Source organism: Corylus avellana, chromosome 1 (assembly GCF_965113065.1).
Source record: "Corylus avellana chromosome 1, dhCorAvel1.hap1.2, whole genome shotgun sequence".
Classification (NCBI taxonomy): domain Eukaryota; kingdom Viridiplantae; phylum Streptophyta; class Magnoliopsida; order Fagales; family Betulaceae; genus Corylus; species Corylus avellana.
Window position 1 is genome coordinate 8,677,079 of NC_142490.1, and position 18,645 is coordinate 8,695,723.

Here is an 18,645-nt window from a genome sequence, read left to right on the forward strand (position 1 = left end):
AGAATTCATGTTAAGGAGAAATTTATTTTTTTGCACACATTCTTGTCATGCTTACTGACCACTCCCATACATCAAAATAAGCAACACAAGTCAACTCAAACCATCAGCTCTCAACCATCAAAATCCACTACACGACATCCCCTCGACCCTCGCCACCACTTTGACACATCGGTGACCACCCCAATGCCCGGAAAGCCACCCTATTAGGGTCTCGAAGCACCTCATCTCTCCCTTTTAGATGGTATCCCACACACATAGGCCTTCAAAGGAAAATGGTCTCTGATCAAAGCTAAACTCACCGACCTCCAACCCTAGCTCACTGAGTTTGCCGAGTTCCCCAACTCCTCCTCATTCAACACCCTCTCCCTTAACCTACTTCACTTCATTTCCCACACCTTGAACGATGACGACTCGCTCTGCAAGAAGTGTCAGACCTGTGATTTTTTAGAAGGTAAGCTCAAGACCCAAAGCGACATTGACTCCATCTTTGTAACGCTCATAAAATTGGCATTGATCAATTTGGCAGGATTACTAGCAATTACCCCAGTTTACCCAACTTGTGGCTAAATGGGAAACCACCTCTCTAAATATTATCATAGTTAATGTATAGGAAGATGGAATAAATTTGAGAAGTCTATTAATCATTATAAGTACAAGTATAATCATCAATACAAAGGCACAGAGCAACTAACAGTAATTTAAAGCAAATCTGATAATAATATGAAGATCTTTCTTAAGCCAAAGTCTGTGGTGGCAACCGCACCACTCTAGGGTTCTAGAAACAAGCTTCCACATGAGTAATAACCATGTAAGTCTAACGACTTAGTAAATAAACCTCACAATTGGGTATGACATGAGCCAGTTATTATTAAGTAGAAATAAACATGCAATTGTGGTAAACATTTAAAAGATGTGTTGTCTCTGTTAATACACCGCAAAAGTATTGTTTGGTTAGTAAAATGTGGTGTACTTCTAACGGCAATCAGCTAAGTGTTTTAATGCATAAAACTAATGTTTTATAGGTCATAACTATCATATATAGTCTACTCGAGATATTACTGATGAGCGCCAAATGTTGCATATTTAAGCCATTTGACTCGCATATGTTAATTCCTTAACGTTGTTATTTGTTTGATTTTGTTTTGTTTTGATGTTTTCAAGTGTTTAATAAAGATACAAGATTGATTTTGGGCTTAAAACACACTTTGAGAAGGCTTAGCATACGTCTTATTATTTTGACCATAACATTCTTCTCAAATATCGAATTAAGGTGAATCAAGATGCATTGAAAAGCTAACTGAAAATTCTAGAAATCTTTGTGAAATACAAATTTCCTAATTCTAATGTTTGCTATGCCAAAATCACCTTGCAAGATAAGATCGCAAATCTGTCAAGTACGTAGATGCGCTCGAGCGCATCACAAGTGGGATCGAGCGCACCACAAGTGGGATCGAGCACACTCATGCTGGAAAGTCCGAAAAGAGCCCTAATCCACCCTGGAGAAGGTTTTCAATCTCTTACTTGGACTATGAGACTGACCTACGACTTTTTTGGGATCTCTAGGGCTTCTAGGACTTGTTTGCTCCCTATAAATAGCTCTCAAGGCTTCAAGAAAAGGTGTGCTTAGTTTTAGAGACAAAAATCTTTTTAGAGGCTTGACAAGTTGAAGAGGAGATAATCCATGGCTGAAAGCCATCCCAGCACCCCGATGAGCGGCTAATCCTGTAATAGGGCATTGATGTAGCCCTTTCCAAGTAACAATGGTTTAATTATATTTTAATTTGGGCTTTTCTATATGCATGATGGTTGTATAACTATGAGAATTGATCTTAATGTTTATATTCAATCATAATGAATTTCTTATCTTGTCTTAGAAAGTCTTTTATAGTGATTGAACTCAATCCTTTATATTTTCTGTGATTATATGAATGATTGTTATACAACGACTTTAATTGATACATGATTTTGATAGGCAATGTCTAGGGAAGACGGATTGTACTACACCCCAATTTAATGTGATTTAGGTAGACAGTTCGTGTCAACCGAAGATAGGTTATGTTTATTCATTGATTGTGTATAGCCTATTAAGGAATTAGATAGTTCATACATAAGGAAGATGGATCGTACCGCATCTTAGTGGTTAGGTGGACGGTCTGTGCCAACCGAAGATGGATTATACTTATTTCTTAAATGATGGTATTTTCTTGACTACTCGAGTAAGACGAGTCCTATATCATACATAATATGAATTTTCTTTATTAATTTATGATTGACCATTGTTATGAGGTTAGTGGTGAATTCAACCCCCTATTACATCTCTCATTACTATCTTTATTTTTATATCTTTACTTTTATGCATTTAATTTAGTTTAAAGAAAATCAAATCAAACTTCTTTTAATTAAGTTAGAGTTAATTTTGAAAAACTTGATAACAACACCCCTGCAGTCCTTGAAGTTCGATACCTTCTCTATAGCCTTATCCTACAAGGATTCGTCTTATTGCAAGTGATAATTTATAATTGATATATTTTTGCTTTAAAAAAGACCACATCAATTACCCTTCTCAGCAGAGTTGGCGCTGTTCTGAGACACCTGTAATACAATGCCAATGCCACGACCATTGTACGCTACTGTCCATAACACTAACAGCCCGATCGAGTCCGACCTCGGGTGGCCCACGCTACTAATGATGTACAACCTGTAATGACCAGCTCGTTAAGGCTGTGCCGGTCATGAAATAACTATTGGATCTAAGGCCCATATAACACATTCACAAACAGTTTGATCATAGAATCAAGTCTATATAATAAGCCCATGGCCATTATACTGCACGTACCCTTGTATCATGTCATACAATGCATTTTATCAACCAATTATTAAAGTAGTTACCAAGTTGTAAAAATATAGGCATGCTCATATCATATGCGTGCTCAGTCAGCTGACATATCACACGTTTTTAAGGAAAGTGTTGTAAGTGTTTAATTACCTTGTGTGCTCGTTAGAGTCCTTCGACATCACGAATCCCTACTATAACAAAACATGACTCATCATTATAAGCAGTACTAGAGAACTCTACGATGTTCTATCTAACGAAAAGGGTTGCTAAAAACCTTCGTACCACATATTTGGGCTAGAGGGCGTTTGCCTTGTTCTCTAAGCGAGGGCGAACGTTAGGCCATAGAGTTAAGGCTCAGCTAGAAACTCCCAAATTTAGGCTTCTATCTAAAGCTATGGGTTGGTATATCTCTTTCTAGGCTCTAAATAGACACACACAAGTACAAAACATACTATCATGTAACTTTAAAGGAAACAAGGGTGAGTTGAAAGCTTTTCGAAATTATTCTTGGTTTTGTAAGAAAAATGGGCGCAAGAACTTGCCAAGACATTTTTAAAACTTATAATACTAGGAAAACAGTAACAACAATAAAAAAGGCATAAAGGAAGGGTCAAGAAATCACCTTAGAAGATAACTAAGGCACCAAACTCTCTTCCTTCTTTCTCCGAGTCTCTCCTCACATTAGGGTTAGGTTTTTATGAGGTTGAAGGTGGCTGAGGGTCAAAGAGTAGGGCTTACATAGAGGGTGCAGGCGTGCCTTGTTTTGAAAAAGTGGAGAATTGGTTAAAATTGCTTTTAGAATTGGCAGCGAGCGCTCGTGTATTGTTGAGCGAGTGGTCGGGTACTATTTACACGATGGGTAAAAAGGTTCAGGCGTACGTTTGGATTTTGCCCAATGGATTGAAGACTGGTCAACGAATGCTCATGTGGTCCCCTAGCGAGTGCTCACACCTCGGCCAAAATCAGGCGCTCGTGTGGTCCCCTAGCACGTGCTCGACCAGTGAGGTGATTTTGAGGTTTTTGCTTCCAAAAGTTTTAAGGGGTTGGGTTCTTTGAAAAATGTTTAGGTCTTTTGGTTTAAGGCCTTGTTTTAAGGGAAACATTAACTGTTTAAGTAAGAAATCTTTAACACTTTAAAAACAATTGTTTTTCAGGGTATTACAATCTTGGCCAACATCAATCTCACGTCAAGGACAATGATTTTTTTTTTTAATTTTTAATTTTTATTTTTTATCAAGAATGGGGTTCTCCAAGATGGCGGCATTCCAGGCATGAGCTCTTCGTCGTCGAAGAGAGAGGCTGTGAGAGCCGAGTCAAGAAATCGAATAACCCGATTGTTGATTAAGACTGTCGAGTCGAATAGCCCAACGATGAACTGGTTGCTAAGTCTTCTCAAAGACACCTACTCGATTAGAGTTCCATGAAGATGAGCTATCACGTCATGTTGCAATCTCGAGGATTTTGTTGGTGGAAACTAGGTCTATAAACAAGTTGAGCTTGGACGAGCTGGGGCTGCTCAAGCTCGGTTTGTGAAAATAGCTCATGAGCTCGAGCTCGGCTTGTAACGGGTTTGGAATTACCAGCTTGGCTCGGCTCACCAAGAATAATTTCTTGTGCGAAATTGAGCTCGAGCTCAGCTCTTAGACGAGCCGAGCCCCTTATCAGGTACTCGGCTCACCCAAATAGTAATGTATAAAATATATTTTTAAATTAAAAAATTAAAATTAACAAAAAGAATGGATAACAAAAATTAATATATAAATTATATCAAAACACCTTGGGTAAGTACACCAAAATTTTTTTGTCCCCAAGTTTATTTATTTATTTTTTTTTTGACAATTTACTCCCTGCATCAATCGAAATGCCAAGAAAATCCCTACCGTCAAATTTTTTTAACTGCCATTAGATTGGTTGAAATGCACCGTTTCGTCACGTCAGCATAATAATTTTTTATTAATTTAATTTAAAAATCAAATAAAAATTAATAAATTTTTTTTTTTAAAAAAAAAATAGAAGGGATGGCCGGAAGCAACCTCAGCCAAGGGCTGAGAGGCCACCCTAAACCACCTAGGGGTGGCTCGTGAGCCACCCCATGGGTGGTTAGGGGTGGCTCACAGGCCACCCCATAATGGTTGGGGTGGCCAGGAGTGGCTCTATTTTTATTTTTTATTTAATTTTTAAATTAAATTAATAAAAAATTATTATGCTGATGTGGCAAAACGGTACGTTTCAACCAATCTAACGATAGTTAAAAAAATTTGACAGTAAGGATTTTCTTGGCCTTTCAATTGACCTAGAGAGTAAATTATCGAAAAAAAACACTTAGGAACAAAAAAGTTTTGGCGTGCTTACTCAAGATGTTTTGATATAATTTCCTATATATATATAACTTATTTTAATCAAATTCTCTAAAACCACATTACAACTTACAACTAACAAGACAAACATTTACAATTACAACTCCAAAATTATGCCAAAAAAAAAAATACATATCAAATATGAAATAGTATTACAAAAAAACCTAATGAATATTTGCAACATCATTATGATATATTGATATGCAATTACAAATCAAATTTAAAAAAACCTATAATCACTTTAGATTTTCCAAATGAAACATAGTCTTTACTAAACAAGTGAAGACAACAAATAAAAAGCTCAATTTACAAATGAAATCTTGAAATTCACAAGCAGCTTTTGGTAGGAAAAAAAAAAAAAAAAAAGGCTGAACAGCAGACATTGGCGCTAGTAGTCTGGCAGAACTGTAGAAGGCAATGCTTCCAAATTCTAGCAAAATGTTGCACCATCTTTTTATGAATATTAAGATACAAAAGCAAAATTAAATATATGATTGACAAAATATTTGAGTCATTTGACTATTCAAAAAGCTTACTTAGCTGTTAAAATTCCAATCAATGCCACTACCAGCAACCTTCAGCTTTGAGGTTCAGAAGCACCAAGGCAGCAACATACAAATTTTCAAATCAACAAGGCTGCAATTTTCAAATAAAAGAAACATTAAATTTTCAAACCAGCATGTAATCAAAACCCAAGATTTATCAAACCAACAAGGTAGCAATTTGCAAATGAAAGAGAAACAATAAAATTTCAAACCAGCTTGTAATCAAAACCCAAAAATTTCAAACCAGTAAGGCAGGAACTTCAGCAACTTCAGTATTTTCTCAATAACCTAAATACACACTAAAAAAGGTTTAATATATTTTTACTCTATTGCATTACTTAGTCAATGTCAATAAACTTCATTTGATTAAAATGTCAAGGGAGGTATGATTTAATTACAAAATTTAATTTGTCATATCATTAAAAATGAATTAACCTCAAATCCCCAACTCCAAGCCTTCATGTCTTCAAAAAAAATTATAACACATGAATCACATCATTGATATAACAATAACAAATAAAAAGTGCAATACATTGACATCTACATATTAATAATTAATCTAATAACTAAAAATCCAAACATTCATTGAATTAATCAAAACCTAAAATTTTCAAACCAGCAACAGCAAGGCAAAAACTAAGCAGGCATGAATGGTGGAAACTTTTGAATCTTTGATTGCCTTAAGAGGAGAGGTAAACCAAGCACAATCTTCTGTAACTGGGCCATACATCCCTACCACAATGCTGCAAATATATTAGTTTGAAGAGAAATTATCAGATAGAAAATGTCATGCAGCAAAAATAAGCACTCAACATTGCAGTAGGAGATAACTTGCTATAGTTGAATTTCCCATAAATTTCTAAGGAATCTTCCTGTGACTACCAGCAAGGCAACAAGGCATCAACTTCAGCAACATAAAAACTTTCAAACCAGCAAAGGCAGCAATTTGCAAAATGAAAGAGAAACAATAAATTTTCAAACTGGCATGTAATCAAAACCCAAAAATTTCAAACTTGCAAGGCAGCAAGGCAGGAACTTCAGCAACTTCAGCATTTTCTCAATAACCTGAATACACACTACAAAAAAAGGTTTAATATATTTTTACTCCCTTGCATTAATTAGTCAACGTGAAGAAACTTCATTTGATTAAAATGTCAAGAGTTTTTTAATTACAAAATTTAATTTTCCATATCATCAAAAATGAATTAACCTCAAGTCTCCGACTCCAATCCTTCATGTCTTCAAAAAAATTATAACACATGAATCACATGATTGATATAACAATAACGAATCAGAAGTGCAATAACATTGACATCTACATATTAATATTAATAATTAATCTAATAACTAAAAATCCAAACATTCATTGAATTAATCAAAACCCAAAATTTTCAAACCAGCAAGGCAGGAATTTAGCAAGACAACAACTTCAGCAATTTAATTTTTTTTTTGAATAACCTAAATACATACTAGTACTACAAATTTTCTAAATAACCTGAATACACACATGATTAATATTATATAACAATAACCATAAAAAGTGCAATAACAAATGGATTGACAAGATATTAATTATGGATCTGACTTATGCGTTGTAGTAACAACTCCACATGTCTCCAAGGAGTAGCTCAATCGGCTGGAGACCACGCCTCATAAACTAGAGAAGACTAGTTCGAATCCCCATCTCCCTTTTGTGTGGACATGTAAAAAAAAAAAAAAAAAAAAAAAAAAAAACTCTAGCACATCTCCTATAAAAGTAACCAAGGGATCATATTTTACATCACTTAATTTGAGTAAAAACAACGTCACATAACTCTAGAGGCAAACATTTAAGCGAAACAAAATATCACGCCATTTGTTCAAATTCTCTTGTTAAAAAAATAACTGAAAATGATAGATATGTGCTGGGGGAGTATTGTGAAACTAATATTGTAAGTCTGAACACACAATTTTAAAGGCTAAATTACGAGTTTAAATGCCAAACTGTAATTTTACCAAATGTGTAACTGCATTTTCAAATTGCTCGATTTAAAATTGTTACTTTTTAATTGCGCGTTTTGAAATTGGAAACCCAAACACATTGCAAATGCTTATGTTTTGATTTGTTTTTTAATGCATTATGCTGAAGTAAAAATCGAATCTATCTATTTGTTTAATTTGGCTTATTTAATTAAATTTTGGGTTGGAATAAGCTATGATTGTTAGAAAAATGCTTACTTGCTATTTAGGTCGAAACTATCAAGTATAATATGCTTTTAGATGCCTGTATTGTAGGCCAAGTTGCTCATAAATTAGTACTAGACCGGAGTATATGGTTTCTGTATATTGGCGTCCTCAACCAATTTGTCAATGCCTTCCATGGAACCATACCCACTTTTAGATGCCCGTACCTAAAAAATGTTTTCAGTTGATTAAGGAAAATAACCTTAACGAAACGTAAAATGGTTTACACTTTGCATTTGCGTAAATCATTTTTTGTCACTCTCCCACACCAAGGCATGCAATTTTGAGAGAACTCCTAAAAGGACTTATCTACTCGAGTAAGTCTTGGGATACTCGAATACCTACCCAGGTAGTTGAGACATACAATGGCCTTCTTAAAATTATCTGTCCCAATTAAAATAATATGGGTAAACAATTGTATGGTTAAAGGACTAGCTAGACAAAAGAAGTAAATTATATATATATATATAACCTACCATTTCTCATGTTCTCAACTGTTTCTTTTAATCATGGCAATGAAGTACAAGAGAGATCTCTTCGCAACGGAATATGATCTTTTTCAATTTAAATGAACCGGATAAGATTCAGTTAATTATAGTGGAGGAATATTTTTGTCTTTTTACTTTTTAAGAAGACAAAAATACTCCACTATAATTAACGGAATATTTTTCAATTCAAATGAAATGGAGACGATCGTAATTCCTTCGCAACATACAAGACACAAATGATGAAATGATTTTTGTAAGTGGACTAAAAGAAGAAAGAAATATTTATCCACCGCATCAATGGCTCCTTCCCTATAATAGTGGCTTACAAGCATGTATAAACCCATACCCATAGATTGATGCACATATAACCCGACCCGAACCTTTCATTGGTCCTTGCTGGCCGCTCAGCCTTCTTCTACGGTCACCTTGCGCCGCTCAGGTTTCTCTGAATCTCTCTCTTTCATTCTCTCTCTCTATTTATCTCTCTCGGCCTCCTTTTGTCACAAAAATGTCAAAGCACATAATACCCGCATTACCCGCCCCGCCTAGCCCCCGTCCCGCAAAACCCGAGACCGCGGATATTATTTACTATAACCGGGTTGCGGTTCTAATTTTGATGGGTTCCGAAATACTCAATACCCCCGATCCGACCCGTGCCCTTTCGGGACACAAATACCACATTCGTTACTCTTTACGACCTTCCCTCTGTGTCTCGCATGTAGTTGTCCTTCCGTATTTTGCATGGAGAGAAAGGAGACGAGGGAAGCGGAGGATGACGGAAGCTCAAAAAGGCCTTCTCTTAAAACCCGCCATCACTTCAATAATCACGACTTCTGGAAACACAAGGTCCGTTTGTTCCATTTTTTAATTTTTAAAAATTATTATTATTATTATTAGTTCCATAGCTGTTTTACAATCTCTGATGTGAGAAATTTTATGGGAAAATGTAGCTCAGAGAGAACTGTTACAAAAGGGTCCGAGAGGATCGAACCCGCTTGCTTTGGAAATTGAGGTTGCCCTCTAACACTGCTTTTCATTCTCTCAATCACAGCCAGAACCAAACGGTCAGAACCCTTTTTCTTTTTAATTATTATTTTTCCTATGTTGGTCTTGAATTTGTGATCCGTCTAACTGTTATCTCTTTTTGTTAAATCGATTCTAGATTTTGCAGAGTGATTGTTGTTCTTAGAGTTTGTTTGGCACTGTGATTTTGCATACCAAAAGTGCTATTTTAAACAAAATCATGGTTTGGGAGTGCATTTCAAAAAAATTCTGATTTTAAAATGTAATTAATCTGCGTTTTCCAATCGGATGCTAGTGAATTTTAAAGGTTAAACTGGAATTTTACCAAATGTTTAACAGCGTTTTTAAAAATTGCATTTTCAGATCGCACAATTTAAAATTGTTACTTTTTAATTGCGTGTTTTGAAATTGCAAACCCAAATAGACTGCAAATGCTTATGTTTTAATTTATTTTTTAATGCATTATGCTGAATTAAAAATCGAATCTATCTGTTGGTTTAATTTGGTTTATTAAATTCTGGGTTGGGAAAATGCTTACTTGCTAATTGCTATTTAGGTCCAAACTATCAAGTATAATATGCTTTCAGATGCCTGTATTGTAGGCCAAGTTGCTGATAACTTAGTACTAGACCGGAGTATATGGTTTCTGCATATTGGCATCCTCAACCAATTTGTCAATGCTTTCGTGGGATGTGTTTACCACTTTTATAGAGGAAGAGAGGCCTCATGAAGTGTATTGGTGAAGAATTGAGATTGTTCCTTTAGTCCAACTTATTTAGTTCACCGCCCTTCACCTTATCAGAAACCTCTAATTCTTATAATTTTCTTTCTACATTAATGCTGGAGACTCACTAGTCCATTGAAATTCTCTTGCTCTGATGGGAACTATACGCTGGGAATCTAGCTTATTGGTGTTGGGTGTATAGTTCATCATCATTTAGTTGTCTAAAGCTCTATAGATTTGGGTTTCTCACACAAAAGCATTAACAGAACTCCATGGGTTTGGCTCTACCTGTGGAAGTACATAAGCAATGGTCCTTAATAACGTTGATATTAGAAATGCCTCATGGGGAGTTAGATTTGATGTGCAAATTTAATTGAGCCATTCACTTGGATCTTTCAGCATATTCATTTTGTTATAATAGTGGTTTTGGAGTTTAACTGTTATCAAGATGATATTCTTGTTATGCAAAGTGGTTCACGGGATGTTATTGGCTTGAAGGGCCTTTCTTGTATGCATTTTCTTTTGAGTGATTTTGGTGGGTTGTGGTTGAGTGTTAGTGGCTAGATCAAGTTGAGGCATTGCAATTTGTTCCACCCGCCGGAAGAAGTGTGTTTTTTTATTCTATAAAAGAGAACAAGTCATTGTTTGTATTTGAAGTATGAAGTTGAGGTAGGTGTATAGTTTAGAGATCCAGGTTGGTGGATGACACTTTTAAGTGACTATGATAAATGGCAGGTCTTCAAATACTATGCTTGCAACTGGAGAGTTTAGTTAGTTGATGCATCTTAACTAGATTTTCATTCGAAGCAGTTTATTGACTTGACAGGTACTTAAGCAGGAATGGAGATAAGGTGTTGCATTTATACCTATACTTCAGTTTCACCCTTTTTTTCCTCTTCATACAAATGTCATAGTCATCAAAAAGATAAAAAAGAAAAAAAGAAAAAAAGAAAAAAAAAAAAGAAAAAAGAGAGAGAGTTTGTTCGAGTTAGACTCATAAGATAGTTGGAAAGGGCTAGATATTTTATGCTTATTGTGTTGGTTGTCTCCTGAATCAGATTTTGAAAATATATTTTTCTCCCTCCCCCTCTTCAACACTTCTTAGTAAATGTTGGAGGATGCATTTAGAGTAATGGCTAAATTACCTGTATAAGCAAAGCCAGAGGATGTAGAAACGAATTTTTACAGTCAAGACATAAGCCGACAAGGTGTGTCTACCTCTTCCTTGCTAAAGATATCAATATCAGCAGAAGTAGAACTAGAATCAGGTTTGCAAACAGTCAAATCTACTATAGAAGTATGATTGGCACGAGACCTGGTTCCTCCTCCGGAATGACCCCCTTGACCTCTCATGGGACGACCATGAAGTATCCAACAAGTTTCCAAGTATGTTGAGACCTATTATAATGTTCACAAAATAATTGTCCTTGTCGTCTAAGGTGGCATGTGTTCCCTTGCCACCATCCCAACCCTAGTAATCAACTTTCGAATTATGTGGAGATGCACTAACTAGAGCAGATTATTCCTATGAAATAGAATGGAGCATTGTGCTATGATGGCTCTCCTCGTTTTGGACATATTCAAGACCTCCCTTAGTGAAGGAAGGGGTTCCTTTCCAAAAATCTAAAAACGAACTAGATAACTGCCACTATAATGGCTCTCCTCATTATAGCTATGTCAGCACTAAATGACATGCTGTTTTTGGACACTGCCATATGACCTGCTGTTTGCCATCACACCCAAAAACGACCTGTCATTTTTCTCTCTGATCTGAACCTCCGCACACAGTCACTAGAGATGACACTACCTCCATTGAACATTGGGTTTCCTAAAAAAACACTCAGAAAACATCCAAAAATCGCCGAAGAACCGAAAAAATACTATCTTTAACAACCGATTCATCAAAAAATGACCCAAATCTTACTTCTCCGCTTGCTGGTCAATCGATTCAACAAATCCCCACTGCTTGCTGGTTTGCGCTTGACAGGGCACAAATTTCCTCCACTTGCTAGTTGTGCTTGACAAAACATGCCAAATATAAAAGCTCATATGATGGTAAACCGGGAGCCACGACTGACAATCATCGAAGAACATAGATTTGGTTCTACGCTGATGTCAGCAACTGTACAACACAGTTTCTGTGTTTTCTTGGATTGTTTGCAAGGATTCGGTTTGCTCTGATACCAAATTGGAATAATGGAGAAAAGAAAAAGATAGAAGAAAAAGAGTGTGAGAAGAGAATGCCAGAATTAGGATTCTCTTCCTGCTCATATATTATTTATAATTGTCACACATTGTATCAGTACCTAAATGTCCTCCAATAAAAGAAAATAAAAATTATAACACATCAACAAAAAGCTCCAAACAAACAAAATCTTTAGAAAGCCATGACCCAAAATACTTTAAAAGATCTAAGAAAAAATAAAACAACATATTCAAGGTTCTTCTAGAGGGCGTGGATCCTGGAGCCCATGTGTTTGGCTTCAACCACATCTAATTATGGGAAGTCAAATTCTTGGGGAAGAGGGTTGGCTTTGATGTGTTCATACATGGCAGTAGTAGCTGCAGTTGATGGAACTGAGAGGAAGAGCAAGAGTGAGAGAGTGAAGGAATGTAAGGGGGTGTACTTGTGGAGGGTGTTGGAGGTAGGAGGAGGAGGAGGAGAACCTGAGGGTGCAGTGACAGGAATTGGGGTATAGTTTGGGAGATGAAAGAGAATGCGAAGTGCGCTTTAGGAGTAAGTTGATTGAGTGGGTGATGGAGATGCATGTTACCATTAACATGTTGACTATTAGAAGGGCTCATAGTAGGGCTCTTTTTGGTATCACCAGCACAATCTTCATGTCCCTTTTTTTCTTTGTTTCCTATGTTTACTGAAAGTTCACTGAAAGAGATTTGCTCGACAAGCACGATGACGAAGCTTTGATGTGTCGAGCACCGAAAGCAACCTGACCCACCAAACCATTTTCAAAAAGAGTTGTTTCCCCAGGCAAGTTAAAGAAAAACAAAAACCCCAAAAGAAAACGGTTCATTTCACCATATATGTCCCAGTTTTCTTAGGGCAATTTCATTATTTCATACCCCCCAAGTTGCATATGTCATACATGTGAAGGTTTTTCTGTCCAAATTAAAGCCAGATTTCGACAAGGGGACATATTGAAACCGAAACTTGAAACTAGGGGGCAGGTTATAATGATTGAAAGTTTGATGCTGTACTTAGAATAAGATAGTAGTTTTTGGGAGAAAGAGTAATTTACTCTAGAAATAATGTTAAGCATTTTTCAAATAGAGATAAAATGATTAAGTGCATGTCATATGGTCAGATTCCATTATCAATCTGGATAGAATTATAATAGAAGGCCCTATTGCCCAAATAGCCATAGTTCAAGTATTAAATGGACTGACTTTAAACCACAAGGGGTATAAATGTCACTGACCTAAACTTGGATAGATGTTAGTGTATTTCAGCCTAGAGAGAGAGAGAGAGAGAGAGAGAGAGAGAGATTGATGTGTGTGTATATATTGTAGGCCAAAATACACTAACATTTTTCCAAGTTCAAGTAATAGCATTTACACCCTCTCTTTCTCTTGCTCCCCCCCCGCCAAGGGGCAGTATATAAATATATAGCCTTATCAAAAAGAAGTAAGAGAAAGAGAGTGGCTCACATGTGTGAATGAAATGTAATTATTTTCTTCTTTCATGAATGACTTTGTTTCCAGATTTCCTATATTTCTCTTCCTTCCAGATTACTATTTTCTCTGAAATCAGTTTTTATATCCCAGCACCTATTCATTCCCCCTTTTTATTTTTTCTCCCTTTTGCAGGACTTAATCAAATCTACTTTTCATGACATAGTTTCTGATGAACTCAAAAAGATTAAGGACTCATCATTGAATGGTTGTTTGAAGTTTCCAACTTCTTCCCCCGAGGCCAATGATGTGTTATGGGAATATGATGGCCTTCATAATGCTCATGAAGGCGAATGTGAAGAAATATTGTTAGAAATGCAAAGGATCTTTTATGAGGATCTTACGGCAGAACCAACTAGAAAAGGTGAAACATGGTTTCTCCATTGATTCCTGATGAATATCTCCAAAATATCCAATTAAACAAAGGAAAGATGCTATGACGTGAAATGAAGTATGGCAAAAAAGCTTCTGTATAGATGCAACTATTCTCAGAATAGTGATTAGAAGCGATTCATGCTCAAATTTAAAAAGAAGCAATGTCCTTCAAATATCTAAAATGATGCAAGTCCTCTCAACCAAACGTGACAGCACTTGCTACAAAGTCATTTTTGTTGACATGGAATATGCCATTGGGACAATTGTCCATGTCTATGTCAACAAAGATTCATAATTTTTTATTTTTTTGCTTTGAATTAAATAATATAAAATTTCTTTTTTTCTTCTCCTTCCCAAACCACCCTTAATTCTAATGCCAATCCACCTCCAACTCACTCCTGCCATTCAGGGCTTCCAACTCGTCAATTGCACCGAATTTGTGGCACCAAAGAATGAAGGAACCACAGCCACTAAAGAACTCATTTTCAGTTCTATTCCCTGCTTTATTATCCAAACCAAAAACTGCCAAAGAATCACCAAGCCTAGTTACAATTAATGATATGCAAGCTTCATCATGTCCATAAACCAACAAAAATGACAAAAAACCCACAATAACTTCTACGAGAAAATTATAATTTTCTTTATGTCCAACTTTGATGCTGGCACCGGATTTGGGATGTCCATTGATTTGGTGGCACAAGCAGTGGACATGGCCATGGTTTTGGGGCTGTGAATGAGCTCATAAGCATGAAATAGGAAGAGGGAGAAGGGTTTTTTAGGGTTAGGGCTTGGAGGTTTGGGGGGGAGAGAGACAGTTTTGTTTTTGTTATTAATTTAGTTGAAAGCAAAATTTAAAGATCTATGAATATGCCATAGGGATAATTGTCTAGATGGTGTATGCCATGTCAGCATAAGTTGCTTGGCAGTGATTTTCATTACAGTTGGTTGATAGGAGTATTCAATTGCAACATTCTATATATTTGATGGACTTCATGCAAGTTTCAGGGACCAAAATTGGTGTTTAACCTTTACTTTTGTTGATAAGTTTATTTATTTTTTGGATAAGGTTGGTGTTTAACCTGTACATGTTTATATCGATTTACATATGTCATCTTGGGGCTTAAATGGTCAACCCATCTTTGTGAGCATAGATGTTACTGCTTGCAGAACCTGATAGATATATTGAAACATGGGAAGATGAAGAAGATGAATACTTGGCCCGTGCAGTTTATGAGCATATGCAGCTCAACGATGAGCAGGTACAACAGCCACTTTTATGAGGATTGTATAGATGAATTTTTCTACACAAGCGTGGATGATATACAAAAGTTTTAATATATTTATGTATCCATATATGTATGTCTTTGTGTATCCATAAAATTTACATATAATTCCATATACAATAATTGTTTTCTGGTCGTATATCCATGTTCAAAAGTCTCTGAGTTTTTTATAATTCCCTATACAATAATTACAAGTCCATTAAGGCCATTTTTATGATCAATCTTGTTCTGTGTTTCTAGTAGTTTCCAAGTTTCTTACATATGTGTTGTACGGGTCAGGTTTGTCTATCACACATATCTGAGCTAGCTTTTCTTCAGTGGTCAAATAGAGTCCTACAGATTTCTAAATCAACTGGTTTTGCTTTTGGAAGGTTTTCAGTTTTGAATTAAATTTTATTTACTATTAATAGAATTCCTCTTGTACAATAGTGAAATTAGGGTTTATTTAGTGGAGATTGAGGTTTTATATTTTTTGCCAAATATTAAAGGCCTAGCCTTTTTTTTTTTTTTTCCCCGCTGTTCTTTCTTTATCCTTATTCTTCATCATTTGTTGTGAATCAAGCAATACCCATGCAGCTCAACCTTTGAGAAACCCTTGCAACTCTAGTCCGATTTTGTCTGTTAATTCTTAAGCATCGTTAAAGCCATTCCCATGACCTTTACTTTGTCAGGACAGCCATAGCTCAAGAACTCTGAGGCTATTCTGAAGTCACCTTTCTTGCTTTATATCAATCTGCTGCTTTGGTTTGCCCATATTCTATCAAAACATGTGTCATGTGTTTTCTGTGCATGCAACATTGCAAAGATGCTTTAAAATAGTTTCTTTAACAATGCCCTTCACCTATCTTCCTTTTTTTTCTTTTTTTTTTCCAAAAAGGAAAAAAAAAAAAAAAGAAAAAAAAAAGAAAGAAGAGCAATTGATTATAATTTTGGATGTTGATGGTAGGTAAGCGAGAAGATTTGGTGCCCCATATGTAAGCAAGGAGAGTTGCTAGAGAATTACTCTCTCATATATTGCACTCTTTGTAAACTTCAACTCAACAAAGGCGATGAGGTGTGTTGCTATCTCCTCTCAATCCTATGTTACCCTTTACACAAAACTGGTCGACTTTATAGTTTTAAACAATAATGTAATACAGCATGTGTTGAATGTATGACATTCTAATCATGACTCAATTTCCTCTGTGATAGCAACAAGTTTGTTACAATTTTTGACCCAGTCCCTAGTTGTACCTGCTGTCTTTAATTTTTTGGTTGCTAAAATGAAATGGAAGCTTGATTCTTTTATTTGCTAAATTGTGGTTGTGAAAAGTGCAGGAAATAGATTTAATTAGAATATGACTGCATAGCATCAAAGTCAATTCAAGGTGCAACAGGTGGCCATATATGTCTACTTTCCTGCAACTTTCCCACCCCTTTATCTAATAGTGGGTGGAAGTATTAGCAACTGAAAAAAAAAAAAAAAAAAAAAAAAAAAAAAAAATTTACATCTTTTGATGCTTTCTTATCCTTTTTTTTTTCTTCCTAATTTTAGTTGTCGAGTAACTCAAACATTAAAAAGTGGCTTAATATTCTTCAGAATCTAGTGCTTTCCTTTCTGACAAGATTTTTCTCCTTTAATATTTAGATGGGCCATCATACTTGTCCTCTTTATATTTTCCTCATTGATTTCTGCATGGTTAGAATCGTCCTCTAAGTTTTACTTTTTTGTTTAGCTGGGAAGAGTGTATTTAGGACATTACTCATAAAAAAAAGAAAGAAAGTGTATTTAAGACATCAGAAGTGCAAATGACATAACAGATGGAACTCCTACTCCTGTTCAGCAGACAATGGTGGCTTTGACTTTGGCATGTAGCCTAATTATATCGTTTATCTCCTTTGATCACTGAATTACGAATGTGGCAAAAACTCCTGGAGTATTTCAGATTGTCTTATGGAAACAATTCAAATAAATGAATTTTATTCGTGAATATATAATGATTCCCTTTCTGACAAATTTCTTCATTAAATGTTGCAGTCCTTGCTGGAAAAAAAAAATCAATAATATGTTTGTGATTAGTGCTAAATGGTGGAAGATTCAAAAATTTGTTATTTGTTTTCCTTTCTTCTTTTTTTCCTTTTCCATGAAAAATAGATTTACTTAGAGGGAAGTGTAGACACAAATAAGAGACTGCTAATGCCAGGTATTGGATTAGTATAAAATTATAAATGATTCATCAACTTGAAGTCATTATTCTTATTTTTGGGTGTTTTAGGTAAATTTGGATTTGTTGCGGATTCGGCTAGCAGAAGTGCACACAGAACATCTTGATCGTGGTTGCAGATCGAAACCCAAGTTTTGCGTCGAGACAAGATTTGATTTAACTGCATTGTACATTTGTTGTATGAGTTGCAAGATATTTGAGGTTGTAATATAGTAATGGTAGTATATATATATATATTCCAACTTGATACTAATTTGAATATATTCTCAAGCCTTCTGTTCTTGTTTAGTTGTCTGTCCTATCATTTTGGTTAGCTTTGATTGATAGTTTTTCTCATGGAATGCTCTTCGTAAAAGGTTTGCTGGATAGGGGAAGTTTACACCAGTTTTCTGGCACATTCTGATTTGTATAGGAAATAATATGATCATTCTATTTCAAGGCTTCAGGAAGAATGAACAAGGACAATGGAGAATGTGGTAACAATCTCTTGCCCTTTTTCTATTTGCTGGGACAAACCGTGAACTCCAAAACCTCCTTTTGTTCTTTTGGGGCTGAAGTACCATTTTTTTTTTTTTTTTTCACCTTTTTTTATATTTATATTATTGAAAAATGTTTACATACCCTCTTCAAATTATCAATGAATGTGTTTGGGCTCCATTTCAAAATATTCTGTTGAAACGAACAGGCCTAAGCACCCCAATAAGTACTCTTAAACCTCCTATTGTTCTATTGGGTGGTAGGGGGGTATGTAGACTTTTTTCTATATTATTTTATTGGGGTATTTTGGCTCCATTTGTTTCGGTGTAAAATATTTTTTGAAGAAAGTTTTTTCTATTTTTAAGTGTTTGGTGCAGCATAAAATATTCGTCAATCTAAAAATGTTTTCAGTTGATCAAG

The 18,645-nt window shown here is 35.5% G+C and overlaps 1 protein-coding gene across 1 annotated transcript; it reads left to right on the forward strand.

Moving 5' to 3' along the window:
* Positions 1–9,086: 9,086 nt before the first annotated feature.
* LOC132168474 (RPA-interacting protein A) lies at positions 9,087–18,107 on the forward strand. Its single transcript, XM_059579464.2, has 6 exons — positions 9,087–9,295; positions 9,400–9,513; positions 14,022–14,250; positions 15,429–15,520; positions 16,491–16,598; positions 17,800–18,107. The coding sequence occupies exons 1-6, from the start codon at positions 9,191–9,193 to the stop codon at positions 17,959–17,961; spliced, it is 810 nt and encodes a 269-aa protein (XP_059435447.2). The 5' UTR covers positions 9,087–9,190; the 3' UTR covers positions 17,962–18,107.
* Positions 18,108–18,645: the final 538 nt, after the last annotated feature.

Coding starts and splice junctions, on each gene's coding strand:
- LOC132168474 (XM_059579464.2), top strand. CDS start 9,191: ATGGAGAGAAAGGAGACGAGGGAAGCGGAGGATGACGGAAGCTCAAAA. Junction 9,296..9,399: donor ACGACTTCTGGAAACACAAG/GTCCGTTTGTTC, acceptor GGGAAAATGTAG/CTCAGAGAGAACTGTTACAA. Junction 9,514..14,021: donor ATCACAGCCAGAACCAAACG/GTCAGAACCCTT, acceptor TCCCTTTTGCAG/GACTTAATCAAATCTACTTT.